This window comes from Nipponia nippon, unplaced genomic scaffold (genome assembly GCF_047370975.1).
Source record: "Nipponia nippon isolate SJK-2023a ecotype South Korea unplaced genomic scaffold, ASM4737097v1 scaffold_2, whole genome shotgun sequence".
NCBI lineage: Eukaryota > Metazoa > Chordata > Aves > Pelecaniformes > Threskiornithidae > Nipponia > Nipponia nippon.
Window position 1 is genome coordinate 8,898,138 of NW_028262336.1, and position 26,734 is coordinate 8,924,871.

At 40.2% G+C, this 26,734-nt stretch overlaps 1 protein-coding gene across 19 annotated transcripts in view; it reads right to left on the reverse strand.

Moving 5' to 3' along the window:
- Positions 1–76: 76 nt before the first annotated feature.
- ABI3BP (ABI family member 3 binding protein) overlaps positions 77–26,734 on the reverse strand; it is a 164,467-nt gene continuing 137,809 nt past the window's right edge. For 15 of the 19 annotated variants that reach the window (XM_087756354.1, XM_087756348.1, XM_087756351.1 and 12 more), the window contains 6 exons: positions 22,389–22,500; positions 10,976–11,055; positions 9,437–9,466; positions 8,280–8,441; positions 4,260–4,373; positions 77–2,161 (listed from right to left, as the gene is read on the reverse strand). In XM_087756354.1, the coding sequence (XP_087612480.1) occupies positions 2,046–2,161; positions 4,260–4,373; positions 8,280–8,441; positions 9,437–9,466; positions 10,976–11,055; positions 22,389–22,500 (614 nt within the window). In that variant the 3' untranslated portion in view covers positions 77–2,045. The remainder of the gene's footprint in view (positions 2,162–4,259; positions 4,374–8,279; positions 8,442–9,436; positions 9,467–10,975; positions 11,056–22,388; positions 22,501–26,734) is intronic. The other 4 variants (XM_087756356.1, XM_087756359.1, XM_087756358.1 and 1 more) reach the window with 2 other exon arrangements.

Genomic DNA, 26,734 nt, shown 5'->3' on the forward strand with positions numbered 1-26,734 from the left:
GGGGTACAGACACGGAGGTACAGATCAGCAGTGCTCGGGCGCGTAGAAGAGACAGATTTTTAGGTGTGTAAATGGAGAAGTGTTGCGAATGCAGATTGCTTTTGCAGCAGTAGATGCGTCTGCGCTGTCTGCTGTTAGTAATGGCTAAGTAACCCTTTTACCAAACGAGTAAGAACCAATACATAAAATCTTAGAGCCCCTTACCAATCTCCCTTTAACAAGGGCAGGGGGAGCATTGGTTTATTACTTGAAAATATAAGCCAAATGGGTATTTTTAAAAAACTCTTTAAAAGGAACAACTTTCCACAGGTTCTTTGCCACCCAGAAAAACTTGGGAGTGCAGTTCTAGTGCCTCCATTCTGAGCCAAGAGAGAGCAGATGAAGAGCTGTAACAGATTCAATAGACCACATGAGGGCAAAACATTCTCCCAGTTAGTATTTTCCATCTTATGGATTCTAGGAATACATAAAACTGAGTAGGGAATTAAAAAAAAAGTGAACTGGAGTAAGCTGCTTGAACTCTCGCAGAGCCAAATTAGGGAAATATTCCTACCTTCAGCATCCTTCGCTATTGCTGCTCCCACCTCAGCCCTAGCTGCCGCTCCGCCTGTTTGTGCTCCTGTCGGACCGATGGCACCAGGCGCTCATCCCGCCGTTCCGCACGTGCCTGGCTCAGAACAAACGGCTTCCTGAAATGATAGCGTCTGCCACAGAAACCGCTATTTGTTTTCATGTAAAACGCTAAGAAAAACACTTGATTAAAAAATATTTTATTAGGAGTACAGTGTACCTGCAATGTACTTTATAAGGCATTTTCTATAAATGACTATTCTACTATATATATATCTGGGTGTTCCTGTTCATATTTTTTCAATACATTAGTAATGTAATGAATAACACCTTTTAAAAAAACTACATCTCTTTATTTATAAGTTCATACATGTTCAAGCAGTACAACAAGTAGCTTTGGGAGAGGTTTTAATCAAAATTACTGTAAAGCAGTTTTAAAGTTCAGTTATCACTATTACCCCTTTGTCCCCAATGAATAATGTTTTAAACCATTTTCTTTTTTAAATAAAATAACCTGATTGTGCTGTTACAAGTAGCTTATTTTTCCCTGTTTCCTTTCTCTTTCCAAGCCCCCCCCATGCTGTACGTACATTTGGCTTTTGAACCAGTAAGTCTCAGTCTCCAAAAACTACATTTTCACGCAAAGCCACAGCAGCGGAGGCCAGTTTCATTTTTTTTTTATCCGAGGGCCGTAGGTACCTGCCTGTCTGCTGCAGCGGGAGGAAACCAAACCCGCCCAGCTCAGGGGCAGCGGCTCCAACCCCGCAGCAACAGGCTGAACGCCCTGCTCTGCTGGAGCCGAAGCATTTGGAAACAAACATGGAAAAAAACCCCCCGCTAACCTGATCGCTTAAAGCTGCACATAGAGCAACCTACCTCAGCGTTTTGGCAGGAGTATAAACTGTTTGTACACGGAAGGAGGAAGCGCTTCAAGTTTACTGGTTGCAGGATATGAAAAATTGTAGGGTCTTTTCTATAATTTATGAGTGGGGAGACATTACGGATCTATCTGGACAGGTAGCTTATGGCACTTAGGTTATAAGACGACCAGTGAATATTTAAAAACTAATGCACATTGCATTCCATGACCAACTCTGCCATAACTGTGCCTTAAACATTTATTACAACATCGTGATAAATAATATACACACCGTATCTTTTACAATACCATATAAACCATACCTCAAGAATAGGGAGCCAGCTTCCCTACACATTACCCTACAACATGTCCCTAGCCTGTTCAGGATTTTTTTTTTTTAATCTAAAAACAAATTTGTCAAACTGGATAACTACAGTAAGCAGCCTACGCTAGTACACAATTAATGCAGTATTGGCATTAGACTTGTATAAACCCTTGCACATCAGCAAACTTATTTAAGTGCCAGGCACACCATAAACATTTCCATCTTTGAGCCCGCATGGGGCCGTGGGACGGGTGGTAAGCGCTGGGCCTCTTCACCAACTTCATGTCGCCTCTACCACTTCCCAGGTATCGATGTGCCACACTCGTACCAGCGAACGTAGTTAATGTGAGTCTCCCCGCCTATTTTTCCAAATTTGACCGGCTCCTGACGAACTGCCCTGAAAAACCCTGGAACAGAGAACAGAGCGTTGTTTGCAGGAAGCCCTCAGACAGCACCTTCCTCCGATTCCCCTGTGAAGTCTGTACGCGCTTCAATTAATGGCCAAACCAGTCACTGAGCTGCTAACCCCTCTGCCACAAAGGGGCCTGCCTGCTGCCCCTACATCGCTCAGCATGCTGAAACAGCCGGTGTTCCTCCACCCAAGCTGTGGGAATGCTGCAGCCCAGCGCGGGAGAGGTGACGCTTGCCTCCCCTGGGGCGTGTGCGCCCGGCACCCAGCCCTGCGTGGTGCTGGCAGGGCCAGGGCAGCGTCCCTCTGTCTCCCCTCTGCCTGCTGCGGGGTCTGCTCGGACAGGAGGCTGCTCCTCCGTGCCAAGTTACATGATCAACTCGTCCCTGCTGCAGCAGCCGTAGCGCTCCAGTGAACCTACTAAACTGTGACAGTTGTCGGGGGTATTTCACACTATCTCCTCATCCCCAAGCGAAAGAGCGTACCTCCTGCTTTAGATCCGTTCTGACAATATGTGTGCTTCCCATTCAAACAATTAACGTTAGCTTAAAAATTAAAGTGAGCAATTAGTGCTGAATCCAACCTAATCATCAGAAATGTACGTGTGGCTAAAGCATGCGTGTGCACACGCAGACACACGCAAAATGCCGTTCTGCAACTAACAGGGAACAGCAGCCAGGGTGCCCCCCCCGCGCCTCAGGTCAAACGCACGCAGCTCCTTCTGGCTGGAACAGAACTCACTGCAGCCAGGGAGGAACTGAGCAGCGATGGGCAATGTCTGCTCTTCCCGCTGTTCACTTCATTTACTGAAATGTAAGCTACAGAAAAGGGGGGGCTTTTTGATCGTTTTGTTTGTTATGTTTTTGGTTTTGTTTTTTTTCTAAAACTGTAGCTCATGAATCCACTCAATTAAATCCAGTTGCTGAAAACAAATTGGTTTTAAATGTCTTTTAAGCTGGGGTAGTGAGCTTTTTATAGAAAAAGTTTTTTTATTTATAAAATCTTTTTTAAAAAAGTGAATCTGGTACGACCAAGAGGTCTGCTGTCCTGGCAATGCCAAATTGGATTCAGAAAATCCCTTACACAAACACAATACCTTTACAAAGGGGCAACACTGACTGGGAAAGAAAAAGCAAAGCCCTCTTTGTAAAGAAAACAAACAAACAAACAAAAATGACATAAGCAAACACCTTTCAGATCATTCACCTACTTTTTTTTTTGAATCACTTGGGGAAGATTTAGGCACTTCACTTTACTCTCCCACAGCTACCAGAATGCATTTCTGTACCGCTGTAAGGTGTTTTATAAATGAAGCCCTACAGACGGGAAGGTTTGGGCAACACACCGATATCATACCGAAAACCGTTTTGATATTTTTCTCAGCACAACATTCCACGACGCACGCGGCGTGCACGCGTGTATCAATACAGCCCGCGTTCTTGCCTCACGCGGGGATGGAATCCCTCACGCTGGCACTGCTGCAAACACGCAAGGCGGGGGTTCAGCTGACGGACGTACAGTTTTCTCATGCTCGAGCCTCAGAACCATGTGAAAAATAGGCAGGCAGGCCACAGCTGCGTTTCGGACATCCAGTCCCATGCCCGCTTAGACCAGACTGGAATTCTAGGCACCCGGTTCAAATTAGCGCACACAGAATTACTGCAGCATGAATTATATTTTCCAGTAATAACTTCTTAGTTTCTCATTAGCACTAAACAAAGCTGTTGAATGCCCCGCTGATGATTTACTGCACTTTAAATCAACCTTGCTAGTTTGAACATAACACTTCATGCCTCTCTGCAAACTCCAATTTGTGGTTGGGTAAATATGTAATACCAACTGCAAATAATTTGTTGGAACATTTTAAACAAGAGAGAGGCTGTTTACTACCTAACAGAACCCCAGTCATAACCTTCTTTTAATAAGCCATTGCTCATCTTCAAAAACTTCTCGACTCTCTTCTGCCTGCAAAGCTGGTAGTGCCTCTCCATCGCCCAGCCCAGCCCAGCAGCGGGCACTGAATCCACCGGCAGGAAGAAGAAACACACAAACACAGGAATTGCCAAGGTTTGCTAGAGACAGGGGTGAGGAATTACCGTCTTTGACTGGCAGATCTTCTTGCTGTCCTGTCCTTCCATCTAAGAATGAGTCTACAAATTGGCAGTGATCTTCTCCATGGCCCCTCTGGTCTCCTATGTTATAAAATTTTCCTGAAAGCAAAGAAGCAGCAAAGTTGAAAATCCATATCCCGTTCAGTGAGGGCCATTTCCAAAAACCACCGGAGGCAATGGGCTGTGCTCTTCGCTCTGTGGGGAAGCCAAGGTGAACACTACGATTCTTTTCCTCTCAGGATCTGTAGCTGCAATTTGAACGTTATGTGCATACTCCAAGGACAGCGCTGACGGCTGCAGACAAAAGTGCCCCATTACCAGGCCAAAATCTACGCCTGAATGTATTTTTTCCCCTCCTTACATTTCATACAGTAAGTGAAATTCTGTTGTTACCTAGAACCTCATCCTGATTGTATCGAAACTGAGGTACGTTTTGTTAGTGATTTGAACGGCAGGCAGGTTTGGTTCCCTGTCAGGAAGCCCCCAGTACCTTCAAAGATGTTTTAACAGACCACCTCATAACACAGCCAAGGCCTGTTTTATAAATCATCGTATTTTTACAACACGTATGTGCAAGTGATATCCTTTAACAAATAGATGACCTCGGTACAGTAACTGCTTATCCAGAGCATGAAGTGTGCCTGTGTATTTATTTGCAGGATCGCTTAATGGGACGCTTGACTGCGAGTGAGTGGAAAACAAGGTCTCAAGTGGCCCGCGCAGTGTGTGCTGACGCTACGGGCTGTGCTCGTCCTGTTAACAAGAGGACTCGCAGTGAAGGAGCTTTGAGAGAGAGATGTTTTTACTTACTGATTTGACTTGCAAGACATTAGTAAAATTCAGTTCAGAAGATGGAGGAAAGCATGCTACCGTCTCTTCCCAAGTCTTGGCAGGAAACATTTTCAGATAAACTCACCATTTTTTCTAAACTCTTTTCACAGCACTTCTTCTTAATATGTTCACCCTTTGGTTGTGAGGTTGAAAGGAAAGGTGAGAGCATTTAGAAATAGGCTCAGTACTCAGGTATAAGCTAAGCAGAAAGTCCAGTTACTCATTAGATGTTGGGTGTGCTGTAGCCTTGAATCTGTGCCAGTCTGGCCAGTTGAGAGATGGTGAGGTGGCTTGTAATACCGCTCCCTAAAGGGCCATTAATAAAAGAGCAGCCTACCAATAAACGCTCTCCTATTTTTGTGATCTGATCAATACTTTGCCAAAAATTCTCACCTCCAGTTGACGGTCTCTGTGCATGCAGTTCTTCTCTAGCTTTAGAAAATTATTTATTACTATCTAGTTTTGGCTGCAGGCATGTTTTTTCCATAGGAGAACTGGTCAGAGGGAGTTCCTCTCAGCAATTTTTTTGGTCTGAAATTAAGAACATTCAGGCTGCCCAAAACGGCATTTTTTTTTTCCATGGCTGTTGAAGGTCACACTTAGAATTTATTTTTTTCCTTCCCTCAATAAATACTTTTTTTTAGGTGGCCTGCTTTTCTGGAATGCCTGCAGCGACTGCTCTGGAGGACTGTTAAATGAGGTCAGCAGTAGATGCTGGTTTATAGAACAGTCCTGGCATGTGTAACATAGATCAGTTTTTCTTCATGAGAGACAGAATAAAACAGATATTTTTATGGCTAACACAAGAACAGTAACTTTCAGATACACACATACTCTTCTGGCCCACAGCGTAACCTATGCAAAATTCAAACAATTGCTATACATAAATTAGCAGCATTCTCAGTGACTGTTAATTTTTACTGCCCAATTCTTTCCATAATAAAGGAACACACTCAAAAACATTTAGCTAACAAATGAGTTGATTAATCTTTCTCTTTTGGGGATAGCAATTCTATCATAAAGTAATTTTTTTTCTTCCAGTGTTCCCTTATGGGTGGTCTTAAGAAAATTAGATACCATCTTTGCTTTATACATTGTGAATTCTGCAACACTGGAAGTATAAATTCATGCTAAAAACCAGCACGCAAAGATATGGCTGTTGGCTGCCCTACACAACAGCATTTGTGCAATGCACCCAAGTTTCCAGATCATTATGCTGCTTAAACAGCAAAGCTTTGGAAGGTATTTTCAGCGTAAGGCGGAACTCAGACCTCAGCGCAGCCCTTCACTACCAGCACACGTTGCCCAGCTGGCTAGTGCTAGCCGATGGACTTCCGCTGGCCTTGGGGGCACGACGAGACAAGGTGTGACAGTGAAACATCAGAACAGAGTTTGGCTTCGAACTGGAAACTTTCTCACTCGCCTATAGAGGCCTGTGCCATGACAGTCTCACTTAGGGAACGGGGGAAAAGCAGCTTTCCTTCTACAGAAATATTTCGGTTCTTTCAAATATTGTGACAACCGGTCAGCACTGGTTGTAACAATTCAAGTGCAAGAACCAGGCTTAGCAAGTATAATGAATACAATGTGGCTACCATCATCCTTCTCCAGCCAAGTTAAATCACCACCCTTCCAGCAAGAACAAAAACAATCTAATGAAAATAGGAAAATGGGCTCCTGATATATTAAACTTTTCTTCTGAGATTGAAGTAGCTTTCACTGCAGTGTTAATTCACTTGATTTAGGGCTGAAGTCTAGTCCTGCTAGATTAGCACTGCTATTTCCTCTATGGCTGGTTTTGTGATACACGATGCCTCATTGCCAGTGTTTGTCATTTGATCACAGCTGGTTAGTACAGCAGCAGTTGAATGAATGATACCTCTGTTCAAAACAGTCTCTTTTATTCACATAATTGCCAAGATATTATTTACGTATGAAGTATTGTACTTACTATTAACGACAGGGCTTTCCTTTCTTGTCTGCTCACGGGAGAATGGTGCCGGGTGCGAGGCCAGGCAGCTTAAAATTCTATCGGCATGGGCTGCCCTGCCCTCCCCTGCTCTTTTCTCTCCATGTTGCTACAGACAGAGAGCAGAGCCCTGCTCCTGTGAGGTGCTGAGCTCTGAGATGGGGCAGCTTCGGGTTACCAAAGTTGATTCTTTCAGCCACAGTTTCTCCTCGTTATTTCAATCCAATGTGATGAACATACTGCCTAACCCGCACTCAAAAGACACTTCCCGTGCACAGTTGTACGATATTCTTCATGCTCTGGATCCCATACTAATGCCATTGTGATAGAGTTGTCCATGCACCTCTGATAAAAGACCTCATACAGAAGAAAGCCAGGAGCTTGGAATGGATTATAAGAAGTTAACATATTTCTAAATATAGCTTGTACAATCTACATGAGATGCAAAGTTCTGCTTAACTGTCAACTAACTGAAAGCCACTTTTTACAGGCTGTTCCTCCAGCTTACACACAGTACGTGTCACTTGGTTCAGGTCTTAAATACATCACGCTCTAGTGACCTTAAGACACTGAACAAAACTTGAGCAGATAAGGCCAGGAGGCTGCTGTTAGTAATAAAACAATGTAAGAAAAAGAAGAGGGGGGGAAAAAAGAGATTACAAGCAAAAATAGGGAATGTGAAAACAAAACAAAAATGTCAAAGCAGGTGAGTAAAACCTGTTGACTAGGGTTGAAGTCATGTATTTGTAAGCCTCACAGTAATGAAGTAACCAGATGTTTACCAAATGGGATGGGAATGACTGAATCTAATCCTGGTCTAAAATTAGGTCCTAATCCTCTAATTAAGAACTATTCCAGGCTATCCTTTAAATACAAATTTGGCACCTTTATAATATATGCTATTCACTGGCAGAGACCTGATCTTTATCAGTCTTCTGTATGACCCTCCAGGATACTAACAGGTGCTTAAAATAGGATGATCACCACAGAGAAGTAACTCTTGAGTCTGAAAATTCAGTATCAAACACATCAATGATTACTGAGCACAAGCAGGTTACTGTTTATGATTAATCTGTTTATGGACCAGATTAAACATACCTGATTACACTTCAGCAGAGCTCGTCTTGTTAAAGCTCTTAGTTCTGGAACCATGATATCTTTAAGGAGTGTATAATGTGGACAACACTGATTTGAATGTCTCTTACCTGTAAGTGAATCACTGAGGTATATCTTGTATCTCAAAGAATTACACAGCTGCACACCTACAAACTTCTTATACCAAGTCCTCTTTACGTATTGTTTGCCTTTGCATTCTGAATAGGTGTCCGAGTTGAATGGGATTTCAGTCCAGATAGCATCCTTTCCCACTGCACGAGAGGAAGAAAGAGGCTGAAGTACGATGCTGCATACAAAATTATGTACAACAGATACATTCAAATAAATAGAATTAGAAACCCTGATGGAGCAGAATGCACCATGGCACCAGTCACCTGCATTCTGAACATGAAAGATATTTCAGGGAGGCACCAAAGGGTGCAAATATGATTGATGCAGTGAACTGCTTCTGCTCTCTGTGTTCGGTGCCAGTTTGGAATAAGCTCATTCTAGAACCTTGTTAGGGGTCTGTGTGTTGGCAAAACTCTCATTACAAAGTGTGTGATACAGTCACTGTTTTTCAGTGGGTTCAAGCCAGGACAGCCAACTTGCAGCAAACTGTATGTGATTTAACAAAAATACACATAAAAGTTAAGTGTCATGAATTATGTGGAAAGAAACGGTGTCTCAGTGTTTGTCAAAGTGATGTCCATTACAAATTCAAAAAGCAGCCCAATTTGCTTGAGCAATCTCAGCTGTTCTTCAAAAACTCAGTCCACCTCCCACTGAAGACAGCAAGAGTCTTGTAAGTGGCCTAAAGCAGAGCGGGATCAAGCCTTCACAAGCAGAACATTTTTCTAAAACACAATGGTAGGTAAATAGTATCCTCTGAGTTGCGCTCTGTTAACTCACTTAAAAAGTGTGGAGTAGCTTGCTCATTTTACAGAGCTTTCTTTTGCTTTAATGACAAGGCTGAGAAAATATGAGGAGGTCCTTGGCTCATTTGTGTACATTGGTTAGAAGCCATCCCAGCTGCCATGGGAGCACCACATCACGTTGATCGCGTTCTGCTCAAGTAAACAAGCAGCCTGGCATGAATTCCTTACCAGGGGTATGGGTGGAAGATGTGAAATAATGTGTGAATGCTGTTTGATTCTATAACTCGTTTAATTGGTGCAGGACAGCCACTCCCCTCAGAAAATTATGCTATCTCATTTCTGAAAAAATTCCTGATCAGAAGACACTATACTATACATAAAAGGCTTACTTGAAATTGGCTCGCTCACTCTTGGATCCGCTGGGGGAAGAAAACAAACATTCAATCAGACACTGTAAAATGAACTTTCCCAATATTTCAATGCAAAAGCATTGGTAAGTGATTTTCTACAGTTGACATAAGCTGTAATTTGTGGAACAGAAAGAGTTTTGGAAGCAAAGTTCACATTTGTATTAAATTAAATTAAAAGAAATAAATTTCTTATGTGAAACTACAGTATCAATGAACTTTTAAAAATCTGACTTATGGGACAATACCAGTCAAACACAGTTCTAGTAAAAACAAGAGTTTAAACCTGTAACCAGCAAAAACCAATTCTACTGCATCTTTTTTAAAATTTCAATTTCAAAACTTAAATAATAAAAAGGATCCCTCTGTAATACTTGTCACACAAAACTTGGCTATGAAAGCCCAAAAGTGAGAAATGGATGTGCGCAATTAAGAAAAAAAAAAACCCGACTGCTTAATTTGTCCAAGCTAAATAGGAGACAGAACATAAGCCTTGTCATTCATGAAAACTGCACTTGGCATAAACATTTTTTCAGTTTTAACAATCTAGGATTACAAAGAGTGTATTCACAGTTTTTAAATATGTGTGGCATAGTCTGAACTCCTCCCTGAGTAATCCCTTGCTCAGCCAAAACTCTCATCCATCAGTGACAGCACTAGATGAGGACTGTTATATTATTGCACCTGGCTCAAAACGCAGATTGAGAAAGTCCGTTTAAAAAGGCTAAATCCATTTTGTGTTTTATATGATCCTTAAGTACTATCAAGCAATAAACAATTCTACACAAAAGATGGTATCTTGCTTGTATAAAGTCAACAAGTCAACTGTAGTTAGCCTCATGGGGAGCTGGAATAGGGAAAGCAAAGGCACTCTCTGATTCTCATCTCTGAGTCAGAGAGGACTTAACTCGGGAACCAACTACAGGTCAAAATAGGCTTGTAGACACCTCTTTTAGAGTTTCACAGAAGAGTAAGCAGGATAGAAGAGGACGCACTGAGACACTGACTTTTCTCAACTGCTATTTCTCAATCCTTGTATCAGCCAAAAAACATCAGTATTATACAGCAGCCAAAAAACATCAGTATTATACAGCAGCCTTATTGAGCAGGTAGCAAAAGTGCTATAAACACACCAGCCCAAAGAAAAACCTTATGTTCCCCATCCAGAAGTCATTAATGAGTTTGATAGATACAAAAAGGTCAGGAATATTAATCTTAAATGACTGAGCCTTCTCTAAGGATAAAGTTAGTTTCTTCATAATGAACACCAAACAAACTTTCTGTGCTCCTGTTTTTTTCCTCCTGCAGTCTGGCCATCTTACATCCTCATGCAATACAGCCCTGATCTCAGGCTGACCTTTCAGGCACTACTATAACATGCTCAGTAGTAAAAAGCCAATCTGGAGATAGTAAAGAGCAAGACCGAACATGCAAAACGAAGCAAGAGAGCCTTTCACATATTCCACAAATACGGGTGCTAGAGGCGCTGTAGATGATGGTTGGACCTTTGTAAGTTCTTACCTGATTCAGTATTGAATGTCACAACATTGCTACTTGGACCTTCACCAAGAGGGTTTCTAGGTTTCACGTGGAATTCATAACTGGGGAATAAAATAGAAAGATGAAAATTTTGCAAACCAAGGGTTCCTTCAGAATCTGGAAAAACTGCCAACGCACACCTTGGTGCTTCTTGCCTCCTGGAGAAGAACAAGAAGGCCTCATTTCTTGCTCTGAAAACACTGAGACATCGTTGTCCTAACTGTGTAATGCCTCTCTGAACACATAATTTACCAGTCCTTTTGATAACTCTTTGCACGCATACTATTAATATTTGATTTAATGCACCACTGGTTTAAGTCTGTCTTCTCTCACACATCCAGTTTCAGTTCCAGCAAAGGGAGCAGTTCAGGTGAGGTGAGAAGCAATCTGATAAGCAGAGACTGAGTAACGCACATTGCTATTTATTTGCACATTTTTCATTCATAAGAACACAAACCCCCAATTCAATGCCTCTCAGGCCCACCAACAGTGACAGACAGGGCCAGTGATGAAACACAGGGCATGTCTTCCAGGACAGGAGCTCAGCCAAGGCAAAGATCCAATTGCTTAAATATACGTTAATAGTAAATACATGAAGTAATGAAAAGATATTGTGCAGCATCTCTTTCTTATCTTTTCATAGTAATGTTGCACAACACCAGTCTGTACTGTAGTTATCTCATGATCCCTTTTCATCACAGCTGTGCTGGGAACCAAACACAGGGCTATGAAAATGGAACAAGATTGAAGAAAAAAATCCAAGGCAGGCTCCTCTGCTTAAGCCTCTCCCACCCCTCAGTATTTGATTAACAGTGATGGACAGGCAAGACAAGGTGGTTTCTAATTCTGCAGCTCAGCTGAAACTTACACTTCCAACTAGAAGCTCTAGGTAAACAGCTATTGGAAGAGTTGCAAACCTAGAAATGTTACACAGACGACACCAGAGGGATGAGGCAGGAAGAAAGTGGACACTGGACACAGCTAAGATCTTACATCAAGGGCAGAGCTAGGAACAAACTCTGTTATTTCCTTCCTCCCAGCACACACCACCCCAGCAAGCCGCTTCTCAGCTCTCCTGGCTCCAGACTGGCAGCACCTGGGAATTTCTCACTGCTCCGCAACGGCTCAGTGCCTCCCTGTAGGACCTGCATGTCCTCCATACCAAAGCACCCTGATGAGTAGCATGTATATACCCAGTCAACAGCACCCTCTTCATGCCTTCCTCCATGAACTATAAGCAATAATCTGTCCCATGCATGCCACCTACAGAGGGACTTTTCATATGCTTTGAGTGCATACATGGTGAATCTCTCTTACCACAGAGCATTTTTTCATCAGTGAGGGAGATCCACAGGACACGAGTCAAAAGGACTCTAGGCTTGGAAAATGGGCCCTGAGTTAGAGCAAAATGAGAATCCCAGAAGTGGGCAATTAAACATCCAGCTCTTGGCTCGTGAAGGATCACTTACCAATGATAACTTGGTAGCTCATGACTATAGCATAGCATTGTAACGTATGGCTGAAATTGCTTCCAAACAGCAATTTTCTAAAGAAAAAAAACCCATACCACTCTCTGCACAGTTGGAAATTTGTAAACTCCATTGGCAAGTCCCTACAAGAGACAGATTAATTCAATCCAAACTTTGGATTACCTCTTCTTGGCTCCTGCAAAACCTGAACAGCTCGCTAATTAACCTCAGTGGACTAATCATGCAGTACTAAGCAACTGTTTTCCATCCACAGTACTTCTAAGACAATATTTAACTTTGAAATTGCTTACATAAGCAATTGCCTTTATTTCTAGGGTTTTCTTTTCTTTTTTAAGGGAAATACTTACAAAGATTGGTATGCTGAACAGATGCATTGTGGATAATTAATGGATATTTCTAAGTGAAACATGGGCTTATTTTGAGCTTTAAAAAGTCTATCTGGAGTAATCTTAACATTTATTCCAACATGCTGCAAGACCACTTTGAGCAACTCATATTACCCTACTGTAGGAGGGAGGCATTAAATAAATACTAAATTAAATAATAAGTTCTAGACACAAAATCTTCTTCATAATCAACTTCAAATTGTTTAAACAAATACTTGTTTTTAAAAATTCGATCTGAGCAGTTAATATTCACATTGGGCATGTGGTATGGTAACTTTTTTGGTCAGGAAGCATTTGGTAGGAAAGGTCGTTATCCAGAGAACTGTGGCACAGCAGTTGGAGAGTCCTTCTGAAGAATCACTGAAGCATAAATGAAGTTTTGCTAATATGCTGGGTGTTTTAAAGTATACATTTTGGACAACGTACAAATTAATGCATGCCTAGAGATAAAAGACTCCAAAGAAGTTTTCCTGCTTCCTTCACAGCAGGAACACCTTTTCTAGAGCTATTACTGTAATTTTGATCATTGATAGCTCAACATAGCATGTTCTATTGCTTTACTGGGAGTTTATGTTTTGACCTTATGGATGATGATAATCTGTTTATGTCCCTTTGTATGAAATCAAAAGGGAAATATGAAGAGCACTGCCTAGAGTTCCAGACCTAGAGTTTTTTGGTTCCATAGGATTGGCTACAAGGAAAGGACAAAAACTGAGCAGGTGAAATGCTGTTATGGAACTGGACTGGGCAGCTTCAGGGACTCGGAAGGTAATGATGCAGGCAAGTGTGGAACTAAAGATAAAGATCTACAGTCAGCACATCCGGATCTCACCTGAGCATATAAGGGTTTCACAGACTTTGCAAGCAGGATTTACATGCCTCTGTCAGGCAGAAAATCACAGGCTGGACAAGATGGTGGAGGATTTTGAAACAAATTTAAATATTTTGCTGAGTTTTGTACAAATATATTATCCTCAAGAGCTGATATGCCCTACTTTGAGTTGCATCACGCAACATTCTTCATAGGAAACAGTCCTGTTCCCAAAAAACTTAAGTTGATGAACTTGGACCCATCAATTCTCTAACTCCATAAAAAGACCAAAACAAGAACTGAAGACTAAATATTTTCCAAGCAGTGTTTTTCAAATTGTGGTCTAAAGACCACTGGGATCTCTGCAAAAGATCAAACCACAGTTGGGAGAATTATGGCAAGATTGAAATAAAGAACTAAAATCCACACATAGAGATTTCAGCTCATGTAAACATATAAACAAAATTGGAGAAAAGGAAAGTAATAAAGAAATGCCCAAAGTTCAGCTTAGTCAATTAGAGGAGCGTCCTATTAATAATGTTAAAGAGCACATTTTTTAAACTAAAATATATACAGTTCTGCAGTTTTGTGGTAGGTGGTTTTACAGTACAACAGTAAAAGAAAAACAAACAACCACTTTTGGAGATGAAGAGAAGCAACCAGTTAACTAAAAACTGAAAGGGAGACAAAGGAAAAGTTAGACTGAGCTCACGATTTGATAGAGTTTACAGATCTAACTGTAATTTTAAAGCCATGGTGTGGCGCTCTCCATAGAAAAACCATTTAAAGTCTCCCTTTTTGTGTGTCAGGTGAAAGATCTGAAAAATAAAAATAAAATGATGAAAAAAGGGTACCTGCTGCAACCTTATGCACTTCTATACAAACCACAAGGGAGGGGAAAAAATGCTTAGAGGTTCAAGAAAGTATGCAGGGCAAAGTTAATAAAGGGAAATAGGAAAGCTATATAATGGTTATCCCATGTCTACCTCTTAGCTAGACTTATAATGAGAAACTGGAGTCTGTATATCTCTGGAGTCTGTATATCTCTGTGCCTATCAAGCCAAAAAACTCTGCTACCCAATATAATGCAGCAATCTAACATGTGTCACACCTCTAACATCTATAAGATTGCTACCCTACAAACTTTGGAGACTAGGCCTCCCAAATCCTCCCAAACTGCATAAGACAATAAAAGTACTTGTGCAGATTAAATGGACTTGACTTACAGTAATTACTGTGCAGAGCATATTTTTCCACCATAGGAAATTGCTATTCCACATGGAACTTTGGCAGACGCAGCTGCTCCTGCATTTTTCAAATCATGCAAAAGGAGAAGATTGAAGATTGCAGAATTGAAAATAGGTGAAGAGAGATTTTCACCATAATAGGAAGACTGGAGCAGCTGAGTACCATCCTGGGACTTCAGGTCAATTGCTGGAGAGATGCTGGTGGTTAGATGACAATCATGCAGGACTGTCTTAATGTATAGAGCTTCTCTGTCTCTGCAGAGCGTGCTTGGATAGCAGTATGATCAGACATAGGAAATAAAACTGGGTTTAAGAGAAGGGAATGAAAAAGGAAAGAAAGAAAAAAAAGTGCTGGGCTTGTTTGAGGAGTCTTTCTCCTAATCAAGTTGGAAGAAGGGCTGAGAGAAATGCTTACCCATGAACCCTGACATCAACAGCAATTTAGTACAAAAATCTGTTACTTTTGTAATAAAGAGTATAAAACTCCAGCATTTTTCTGCCACTTTCTGCATTTTTCTGCATTGCAGCTTTCACTGTAGTTCTCATCTGTTGACCCTTGCTGTTAACAAAAGCTAAGCTCTCTGCATCGGTAAGTTTGGTTTCTTGTATGCGATTAGCACATTTTAGGTGCTAACTGCAGCACAAAACAATACTAGATAACGGTAGTAACAGCATGAGCAGGTAGGTATGAATTATTGTGTATAAGTGAACAAAAAGCTTATTCAGTAGAGGGCTGAAGACTTACTTGGTATGGCCTTGGAGAAAATTATAGTAACATTCTCTTCTTTTGTTTCATACCTTTTGTAATACACACGAAAAAAAACTTTTGAAGGAAACCATCTACTCACATTATAAAAACAGTTTGGTACATGCGTATATCCTACACATTTCATGTTTATTTCACAGTTTTGGTTTTTTCGTTGTTTGGTTGGGGGGGTTGCTTTTGGTTTTTTGGGGGGAGGCTTGTATTTTTTTTTAACATTTCCTGTTATTTATATTCTTCAAGAGACCTCATGGCTGGAAACATACTTTGCCTTGGGACAAAATCTAACCCAAAAGTCCAAAAGAGACCACTCAAAATGTTTTTAAAAAGGAGAAAAGTATATTTGAAATCACCAAATACTTAACCAGGCAAAGGATCAGTACCTAAAGGGAAGTTTTACAAAGCTGTGGAATGCAAGCATCACAGGCTTTTTGTTTTTTACTAATGCTTTTTTTATATTAAAAATCGACACCAGCAGGCTGGTGGGACACATCCTGTAATGGCTACCTGAACTTCCCCAGAGCTATCTGGCACATCTCTGACTGCAGTCTTAATATCTTTCTTTACTCCCTTCCAATTATTGCCAACACAAACATGCATGAGAACTGTTTTCAACAATATTCAGACTCTTTTTTGAAGGCTTGTATAGAAATTAGTGCTGCAAAGTTTCCTGGACACTAGTGGTATGTGCTATGAACTTAATTGCCCTTAAACAAACCACCAGAAGGAAAGAGGAAATGTACACCTAATAAAAAAAAATAATTTTCAAGATAGGGCAGGGATACAGAAATAAGAATAACTACATATTTTGGCAGAGAAACCAGCAGAAATAGCAGAAAAAGTCAAAATGATACTGTATCAGATGACTGGAAGACTCAAAAAAAATACATCAATTTTAAGGAGTTAGAAAACTCCAAAACTAGTAAAAAAAAAAATCCTAAAATTCCTTTGGAAATGGGAAAATAGAATTGGAAGCAAAAAAGCAACGACATCTGCAGTTAATATGCTTGGCTACGTAAGGTCCATGGAAAAGCTGCAGGTCAGTGAAACCGATTTTAACAAAGGAGAAGATGCAGATGAGCACCATCATTACTACACAGAGACAGAACAAAGAAAACAAAAACCACAGTAAGCCTGTTTCTACCTCAGGCCTCTCAAGGTTCATTACAAGCAAGCACCTCAAGGAGGGAAATACTGAAAATAATGACCTTACCTTGACTCACACATGGGAGATCTTGCTTGACTGCTATCATAGCAGAAGTTACTGCAATATTTTCTTTTTAAGGGCAGTTTTTAATGTAAAACTAAGAACAGATAAAGAGCACAGAGTCCTGCGTATGCCAGTGAACCTAGGAGTTCCAGTGTCAGCAGCCTTGTAAGGAGACTCAAAAACAAGGGCCCTGTATGACAAGTTAGATGGAATATTATAGGTCTCACTCCTCAAAATGACTGCTTGGAAGCTAGACTGTAATTGCTTAGATCAAAACAATCAGTCTTCTAGTCTGGCTTTGACTGTTTTCCAAGTGGAATAAATGGTACATTTCTCAAAACAAACTGTGACAGTTTTCCCAGTATAATGATTGCAGAATTTCCACGTGGAGGATGAAAAATTAAATTGACAGATTAGTTCATACTAGCGCATCCCTTTCTCTCATTTTTCTTTGCTAAGAAATGAATGACATTTGCACTAATATACAAAACAGCCTCAGCCTGCATTAAAGAAAATGGGTGAAAATAAGATTTACAAGATCAGAAACTACCCCTAAGATAAAATCATACAATAATTTAGGTTGGAAGGGACCTATGAAGGTCATCTGGACCAGGCCCCTTTTCACGACAGGGCCGCCTTAAAAGCTACGTTAGGTTGCTCAGGGTCAATCAACAAGCACAGCAGTTACAGACACTCACTGCTTGAACAACACAGTAAAAACTGAGCAGCTCAGTACTTGGTTCAGACTAACTGAAATAAAGAAGGATGAATGGAATTTGGCTATTTCACTCATTAACAAGTCAAGGACTAATTGGAGGATAAAGATGGCAAAAACTGCAGAAAATTTGGTGTGTGTTTAAGTGTGATACTGAAAAGAGGGATGAGTGAAATGTGACCTAGATCTACTCTAAAATTCTCAGAAATAATGCAAAGGGTAACAAAAGTTAACTACAGTACAAAGGTGTAATCAACAGCTGTGTATATGTGATTATTAGATCACAGAAGCACATCTATAATAGAAAAAAGCAGAAGACGTTCCTAAAACAATACAAAGTTTTCCTTTTCAGGCACCAGTTATATCCGATTAACTATCTGTATAAGAAGGATATATATAGTTATCTGGCTCACATAGCATAACCACACTACATGCTTTGAGAGATTTCAGGTAAAAGTCACAATCAAAAGCAAAATATCTGATGAAATTAAAACAGAATTCTAGATTAGACTCAGACAGCAGCTTAGTGCCAGGAACAGTAGCAGTTTCAAGAACTCTGATCACCCAAATAATGAATATCAAGATTTGAACTTTCCAGGTTACTTAAACTATCAGAAGTTTTCTAAGATCTGACAGTGAAATACTGCAAGCACCATATTTGGCAATTCTCCAGGTGAAAAAGAGGCCAATGTACTCATCCTATAAGGAAAAATCCTTTAAATGAATGTGATGTTGTCAACTGTCAGGCATGCCTTACTGTGACAGAATGGCATGGATACAATGTGCCTTTTTTTGGGCAAAAACCATAGGGATCTCAGTGCTCCCAACAAAATCACACTGCACAGGAGTCTTTAGAACCTTTTTTTTTTTTTTTTTTTTTAAATCAAGCAGTTGTGTTGGAAAGCAGCTGACTGTGCCCCACATGTATTTAAAGGGCGTATGTCCTCACAGTTAGACAGATTTTCAAATCACTGTTTTACTTTCATCTCAGAATCTCGATGTCTTGCAATCAAGTCACCAAGAACACATAAAGCTGGCATATATATTGTAAGACAAACAAGAGATACAACAAACTGCCGTAATATATACAACTTAGTTTGTTTAAAAGTAACCCTCACAAGTTATTGTATGCCTATGGAAGTCCATTTTCATTTCCATATTAGCATGGTATGAGTTTGTTAAAACCAAATACTTGATAACTGTACTGAAAAGTCAGAACTCCTTTCTCAGCCAGTGCATTTTTTTCTGACTCTAGTCACTTTTCAGACAGCTAAATGGACGCAGAAAATACTACATGATAATCCTCTGATTCAGAGAAATTTGTATCCCATTTAACGTCTATGTTTGTACTTACTGACAGTTGCAGTCACACATGCAATTTTTCATGAAAGACTGTAAGAGACTCTCATTGCTGCCTCCCTAACACCGTCCAAATTCCTCAAATATTCAAAGTCTGGCCATTAGCTCCTAATCTTTAAAAGCTGCCTTGTCAGAAGGCCAGCTCAAAGGAAGACGGGTGTCTGGCTTATTGCAGAGCTTCCCAGAGGTGTAGCAGTATGACCTATCTGAAAGAAGAATGTAGAACACAAAAGCAAACAAACAGCATGATCTGGCAGGCTTGGATGCACCCAGTTTTGCCCTGCTGCTTGTTCTGCCCCCTTCACACTGAAGAGTTGTTTGTCTTGCTTCCCTCCTCCTGGATGTGGGCGATTAACTCTTTAGCTTCTGGGCCAGGTACTAACGTATCCTACCTGACTTACCTCAACAGGATGATAGACCTTGGGCAACGTGACTGCAGACCATGTTTGTCACGTACCCTCAAGAGCACACATCTGGAGAATTACAGAATTCTTGCTGCTATAGGATCTTTCTGGTTTAAATTTACCCATGGAGACTGAGATACCACATGCGCAAACATTTTTATTCCTTTTGGAAAGCGTTTGTTTAGGTCTGTCTGGTTTAGATCCGTCCTGAACTGTCTTCAGCTCTGGATGCACTGAACCTTCAAAGCAGCATAGGGGATTCACACAGCTTCACTCATTGCTTCAGGGACGCTGGAAAAAACAGACTCTCCAATTCAGCTTGTCAGCTTCTCCAAAGCACTTCAAGGCCAAGAGGTTCTTCCCCAGTTAATCCACCTTCTGTTACTGAACATCTGTCCTTCCATATACTTGCTGGTAGTTTTGTAAATGTTGATTATTTGCGAGAGGGATTTCTTTTTCTCTTCCAAGTTTCTTTTCCGGCTCCACCTCTTCTACAGCTCTTTCCTTTAAGGCTAGTTATGGAAGAGTCTGCTTCCCAGTCTTAATGTATGACTTGATTAATTTGCAGACATTTCAGGGACTCTGTTAATTAATTTATTGAGCTGTGTTTCATTGTCTCTCTTCCTCCTATTTTCAGTCAGTTTTGTCCACAGGTCCATTTTCTTCATCTAATGAGCAATCAGCTCCTGACAGACAGGAGACTTCTATTATGGACATATGCCATTCCTTGCAACACTGATACCGTCTACATGATGCCAGCTGTCTTAATCACTTTCTTATTTTCCCTGAATTTAGTGTGCCAACAAGCCTGGATTCAAATGGTAAGAGTACACAATTTCTTGTGCTTCTGTCAAAGCTCTCAAAGTGTCCTCAAAATTAGGAAACACATGTTTTGAAATGGGAGTTTAATTGAACAGAGCCACTCTGAGAAGGACTTTACATCCTTTAAATCCCGTGAGACTCGAGGGACATGCACCACTGCAATTTATATCAAAGGCTTTCAATTTTGGGTGATGGCCTCCTGAATCCAGAAAGACTTTCACTGTCTTTCCCTTTTGAGGTTGGCAGAGGGCATAACAGCCACCACCCCACCAGGGAAAAGTTATCCCTTTATGTCTTAAGTCAGCCTCCACCAGTCAGCACTGATCTCCTATCTAGCTTCTTGTAACAAAATCCATGCCCCAAAAGATAGCTTTTCTCCACGGTCTTTGGTTTGCTCTTGCTTACCAAAACCTGAACGTCCTCGCGTAGGATTGACAGAATTGTTACTAATTGAAGTTAAAAACCATCTTATCTGCTTCTGCATAGCTCCTGCCTTCTTTATGACCTTTCTGATGGTTCCAGCTGGGTCTGCCTGCCTCCACCTTGCTTCTTTTCTGAAAAAAGAGCAGTCTAAAAATGCTTTTCTCTTTTGGCCATCTGGACATTGCTCTCAGCATCAAAGACTTGTCTTTGCTTCCATGCCTTTTCTACATTTAACCAAATCCATCCCATTTCTTGTCGCCACACGTCACATGAAGAGTTCAAGTGTGTAATGGAAGATAATGTCATTAATAAAGCACAGTTCTTGTCAAGGACGGAAGTGCATTATTTCAAACCAGAACTGAAATGAAAACACAAACAGCATAGCCTGACAAGTTTAGCAGCACCTACTGCCTTTCTTAGTGGCTATTCCAGAAATACACTCTCTTGCTGTCTCTTCTATGCCTTCTCAAATGATTGAGGAAGAAACTGAGGAAACTGATGCGTGGTCTCCAGTTGTATCGCTAACATATCCTCATGGTCTCTTAACAAGACCGAAGAACACAGCTCACCCTTTCATAGCAGTTCACCCTTCCACAAGCCACATGGCTTTAAGAAATAACAGAGATATTCTTGATGCAATACACAGCAATTCTAGCCCATCTCATGAGTCTTGGAGTCTCTCAAAAAAGCTCTTTTTGGGTATCACAATTTCCCCTAGCCTTTCTTTTCCAGTTCCCTTCACTTCCCCTCTACTTTCCGTGATAGTTCCTCATTCCTCCTCCTAGGAGCTGCTGGTCACAAGCACATAAGCGAAGAACCAACACTCTCAGATTAAACCACACATTGCCTAAAAATAAAGGTTCAAGATGGGTTCTATGCAGAATTTTGTGTGGTATTATCAATTTAAGGATAATAATAGAAAAGAACAGTTTATCTGAAACAGAAAAATCCAGTTACCAAAGCCAAATGGATGGTCTTACAGGAAAAAACCATGTCATTCATTAACTTTCTGATGCAATTAATAAGCAACACAAAGGACAAGTGATTTTTCTTCTCTGCTCTGAATTTTACCACAAAAAAGAAGAGTAATTTTTGATGATTTTTTTTTTTTTTAAAGAATGATAATGCTTATTTGGACTAGTTGCATGATATGTATGCCGCCAACTGGAATTCACTGACCCATTTTTAACTTGCCAGCTGTTTCGAGATGCTGAAAGAAAACTACATATACAGAACAAATTTATCTTTCCTCTCCATGCTGCAATGCAACAATCAAGCTTCATACAGGGGCCCAACTTGCATTCCAGTATATGAATGAACATCCATCTAAATAAGTAAGCAGCCTACATCAGTTGTGCCGAGCATCCTTAAACCCCAGAGAGACAACTGTACATATAAATCTTGATCTCACATAACACGTTAATATTTCTTGTGTTTGCCTTCTTTCTTTACTTGCTAAATTCAAGACATGTTTTGATAAAAAGCAGTACATTTTCTTACCTTTGACCATTACTCTTTCTGATAGAATAGGTCACTTCTGCAGTTTATCCAGACCATAAATACTCTTGGAAATTTCCTAAAGATTCCTCAGATGTGTCTTATCTGTTAACTTAAAAGAAAGCAGACCCAAGGCATACCTTTTTCCTATCAGAACAGGAGTAAAACCAATTTGGTCTTATACACATATGCATTTTCATTTGAAGTGGCAGACAGCTGACAGTCTAAATTAGTTGGATTAACTTAGAAAATTATTTTATTTAATTACCTTGTGTCAGGTTTTAGGTTTTCCACAGTAGAATGGGTTTGATTTGTAGTGATAATTGATTTCTCCTTTTCACCATCACTTGCTCCATTTTCAGTTGACACAACCTCATACTCTGGAAAATTACAGTAAAGAGAAATTTGCTTAAATAACAGCTCTGACTTGAGCTTCTTCGCTCCTCTCTCTTTTCTCATCTGATTTCCACTCCTACTGTCTAAACAGGCTGTATGGACATCTTGTATGAACCAGTCTGGACATTAGTATGCTAAAATGGTTAGGAAAGAGAGATCCAATTCCAGATTGCTGAGTGCCTAGCCCCTCACCTTCCTCACAATTCAATTATGGGATAGAGGATACTCAACATCTCACCTCTGCCCAAGGTACATTAGTGACAAAATTCCAAACACAAATAAGTACAAGCATTCTGCAGTTTGAATGAAAAAGTATCAAAGATGAAAGTACAGTTTCTAAATGCTTACACCTTGATTAACCTAAAATAAAACCTATATTTTTAAGATTTCCAAAGGAAACTGCCCAACTAACTTGGATTGTGCACTTAGGGAATCTGCCAGTTTACAATGAAATAATTCTGCAGAAATTTATTTCTATATTTGTATGATTTATAGGGTCTCACTACTTTCTTTTCATCTCACTGGGATGTATCATCAAGCATAAGCCATGATCTGAACAGGGAATTAACAACAGATGTTTGGGAAGAAGATACCCCTTCAGTAACAGCCCTGTGCAAGATATAGTGTCTCTCTAGCAGGCAACCTCTGTCCCGATTCATAACAACCTCTTCTAATAAACACACTGAGTATATTGCTGATTTTCCTCTCTTCGCAAAGAAATTCACAACCTCACCAGCCCCTTCCTTTTCCCTTCCTAAAACCTGCTATAATATCAAGTGCAGCTTTGCTAATTGTAAGCTAGCAAAAGAAGAATGTTTTCAAAGAACATTTGCAATGAGCATTTAGATCTACAGCACAATTAATAAAGCAGGTATTTATCTGTGAGGACAAAGACAGAGACCACCTATCAACAGCTACAAAACCTCTAGAAAACTACTTTCCTGTTTTTTTCTAATGATACTATCCACTTTGAAGTTCTTAACTAAATGCTAGCAAGCTGTAGGGCTTTTTTTTTTTTTTTCTTCTCTAAATTTTTTAGTTCTCAGTACAAGGACACCCACTTGTTGTCAACACAGAAAAACAAAACACCTGCAAAAAACCTCTTTGAATTGTTGCTGGACTCTCAGATCCTCACTCCCAGTAAATGTAGGAGATGTGTATGTAGATGAGCATACGCACACAAATTGAGCCGATTTTGACCTCAATTGTGCAACTATGGCTTCCTTTGCAGTCTTCTATGCAAGAAGCAGCCATCAAAACCGCTGGGGTAAATTACGTAAGACAATGCAATTAAGTGGAAATGCAGAGCAGCCCTAAAACATTATGTTCTAAAATTCCAAGCTTCTAAACCAGTCACCACCCATAACAGCAACAGACCAACCACTGCCTCTTAAAAACAAACTCATGGACCTGCAGGAACGGGCATCTCAGATGAGAGGGGGGAAAAAATAAGGAAAAAAAAAAAAGTAAGCAGAGGGCTTTTACTTTAGATCATTTGTTCACGTGGGACCCCAATGCAATGAGCATTGATAGCTAGTATGTAGTATGTTTTATACAAATAAAACATACCTGTGTTTTCTCTCTACGCATTTCCTTTTTGGAAACAAAGACCTTTTCCTATATAGCCACCAAGGGCTGAGTGAACCATGGAGAAAAAAAACATGCAAAAGCCCTTATTTGCCCTAACTGAGCCTCATTAGAGAAATTATGTTTATTAGGAAGCATGGGAGAGAAGGTGGATATCCACTGCCTCAGGTACATCCAGATAGAGAATGAGTAGGTAACTTTACAGGACTTCAATCTTTCTGCCTTCTGCCAGCCCCAAGTCAATATGTGATTTAAACTTTTAAATTCATTCAAGCTGGAAAAGAAAACACAGCACATGTGAATGGGCATGCAAACATGTGCACATACACACGCACAAAGAACTACTGAGCGCATTCAGTACGTGCTTGTTACTCAGTGCATGAGTCTCAGTGAACGAGACAACAAACTGCCCTACATTTCTGTGGCAACACAACAGGAGTAGCGAAATGGTCTTGACTCCTGACATTTGCAGCCTTCATGAAAACAAGGAGGTAAGCTTGATCACTGTTTTGGTTATTATTTGTCAGACCTTTCCATTACTGAAGTAAAATTTTGTTTTTAGGAATACCTAATACGATGAAACCCCTTGTGCATAGCTAAAAGTCAAGCAAAGTAACCGTTTCAAAGAAACGGCTCAACAAATTACATTTTTTGTTTCTGCAGTTCTATCTGAAACAGTGCATTAAAAAAAAGATGCGATGCTTAAATCAGATGATTGAAAAAACACGTATCAACTACAAAAATAAAAGGAGATGACAGAAAACTTGATTTAAGTCTGTCTAAACAAGTAATGTTCATACCGGTGCCAATATGAAGTAATCACTGTTTTCAGAAAATGGGATTCAATGCCTTCTCTTGAATTCAGAAAGTGTCCTTGGATGAGTCATTAACTGAGTACTTTTTTGAAGTTAAGACGAAGGAGACAAGCTCAATGAGAGTATTTGTAAGCCACAGATTTCAAACATTTTCTATTGCGTATTGAAGTTAAAAAGAATGAAGATGGCATTTATGGGAAAGCCGTTACATCTAGATAGGAAGATAGCTAGATTGAAAACTAAAGTTTCTCTCAGTGGAGCAAAATGAGTATTAGTCAAATATCCTGCAGAAGGTGTTAATCTTTTCTGGAATGGGGAAGGGTATGCCAGGTGTCTCAGTTATCACAGAATAGTCTTACAGAAGAGAAGAAACCTCATGGGAAGTTAACTTTTACAAATGCTGATTACAACTGAACAGAGAAAGGGTTTCCACCTGAAGTCTCAGAAGAAACAGTGAGTATTGCTTGCTCTGTATTTCACAACATGCATTGAAAAAGAAAGGAAATAGTATCAGAAGGCAATTAGGCCTTGCTCTCATCATTAGACGATGCATGCTGACAGTTTTACCAGCAATAGGGGAAACCTTTTTCTATTTTTGCAATACAAATGCTTGTGCTGCAGTGGGTTCATTAACATACTCAAGAAAAACAGCACGTCTACTTCTAAGAAAACGAGCAGACTAAATGACATTACCTGATCTAATCAAGCTAAGGACTGGTCTGTGGAGGAGGCCTCCAAATGACAACAGCACCAAAGAGGCTTTTCCCTGAACAAAAAGGAGCATTGCAGAACTGCCTGGAACGGGGACTGTTCACTGAGAGCCTATCCTCAGCCTAATTCTAAGGTTAGCAATAAGCTCACGCTTCCTTTTCTTGCAGGATGAAGAACATCGTGGAAGGCAAGCCAGGTAACCATTCTTCTCTCTTGCTGGTACTTTTCATTAGCCTACAGTCTCTTTTTATTCCCTTTTTAATCCAGCAAAGGGGCTAACTTTCTTCCTGTTTCCCAGAAAAAAGAAGTGCAGGCTAATTTTTATTTTGAGCGTCCCTTTGGATTTGCATTTATTATTTTTCAAAATGGCAGGGAGAAAAAGAAACAATAGAAGCTAAACCTAGTAATTATTTCTAGAAAATCAAGGAAGGACTAATCTGGGGAAGAAAGTGGCCTTGCTTGTGACAGTCACCTAATTACACCCCTGCACTGAAATCTCTCATGACATGCATATACAACAACACCTGAAAACATCCCACTTACATGCTAAAGTGAACGGCTAATGATCAAGACTTAGTCCTCACAGTTCCTAGTCTTATCTGTTCTACGCACCTGTAATGCAACACAGCCAAATCCATTTGGTCATGGCTGTGATGAGCCAGTGATTCTGCAAATCAAAGTTTTATGTCCATGGTAAAAACGAAAGCCATTTTCCTGACAGTACAGAAGAACCATAATTTTCAGTTGTTAATTAATTTAAATGTTCAATTTTGGTAAGCTTGTGATGATATACAGAAGACGACAGAAAAATTATGAATGGTCGTCTTGCATGCTTACCTGGCTATGTACTGATTCCTGCATGACTCACAAGGATTTGTTCTCAATACAAAAACCTTCCTTTGGAATTGAAAAAAACAGATTCTTTTAACATAGAGAACTTGGTGACCCTATGGCGGGTACACCAAGCATTATGTTGGCAGAATTCTACTGACGTACTAGATAGATATAAGGTTTCATTGTGTCCTGCCCATTGATCAGAACATCCTCAAGTCAAGAAAGATGTCTGCATTATGTGTATGCATCTACATAATAAAGACTACTGTCG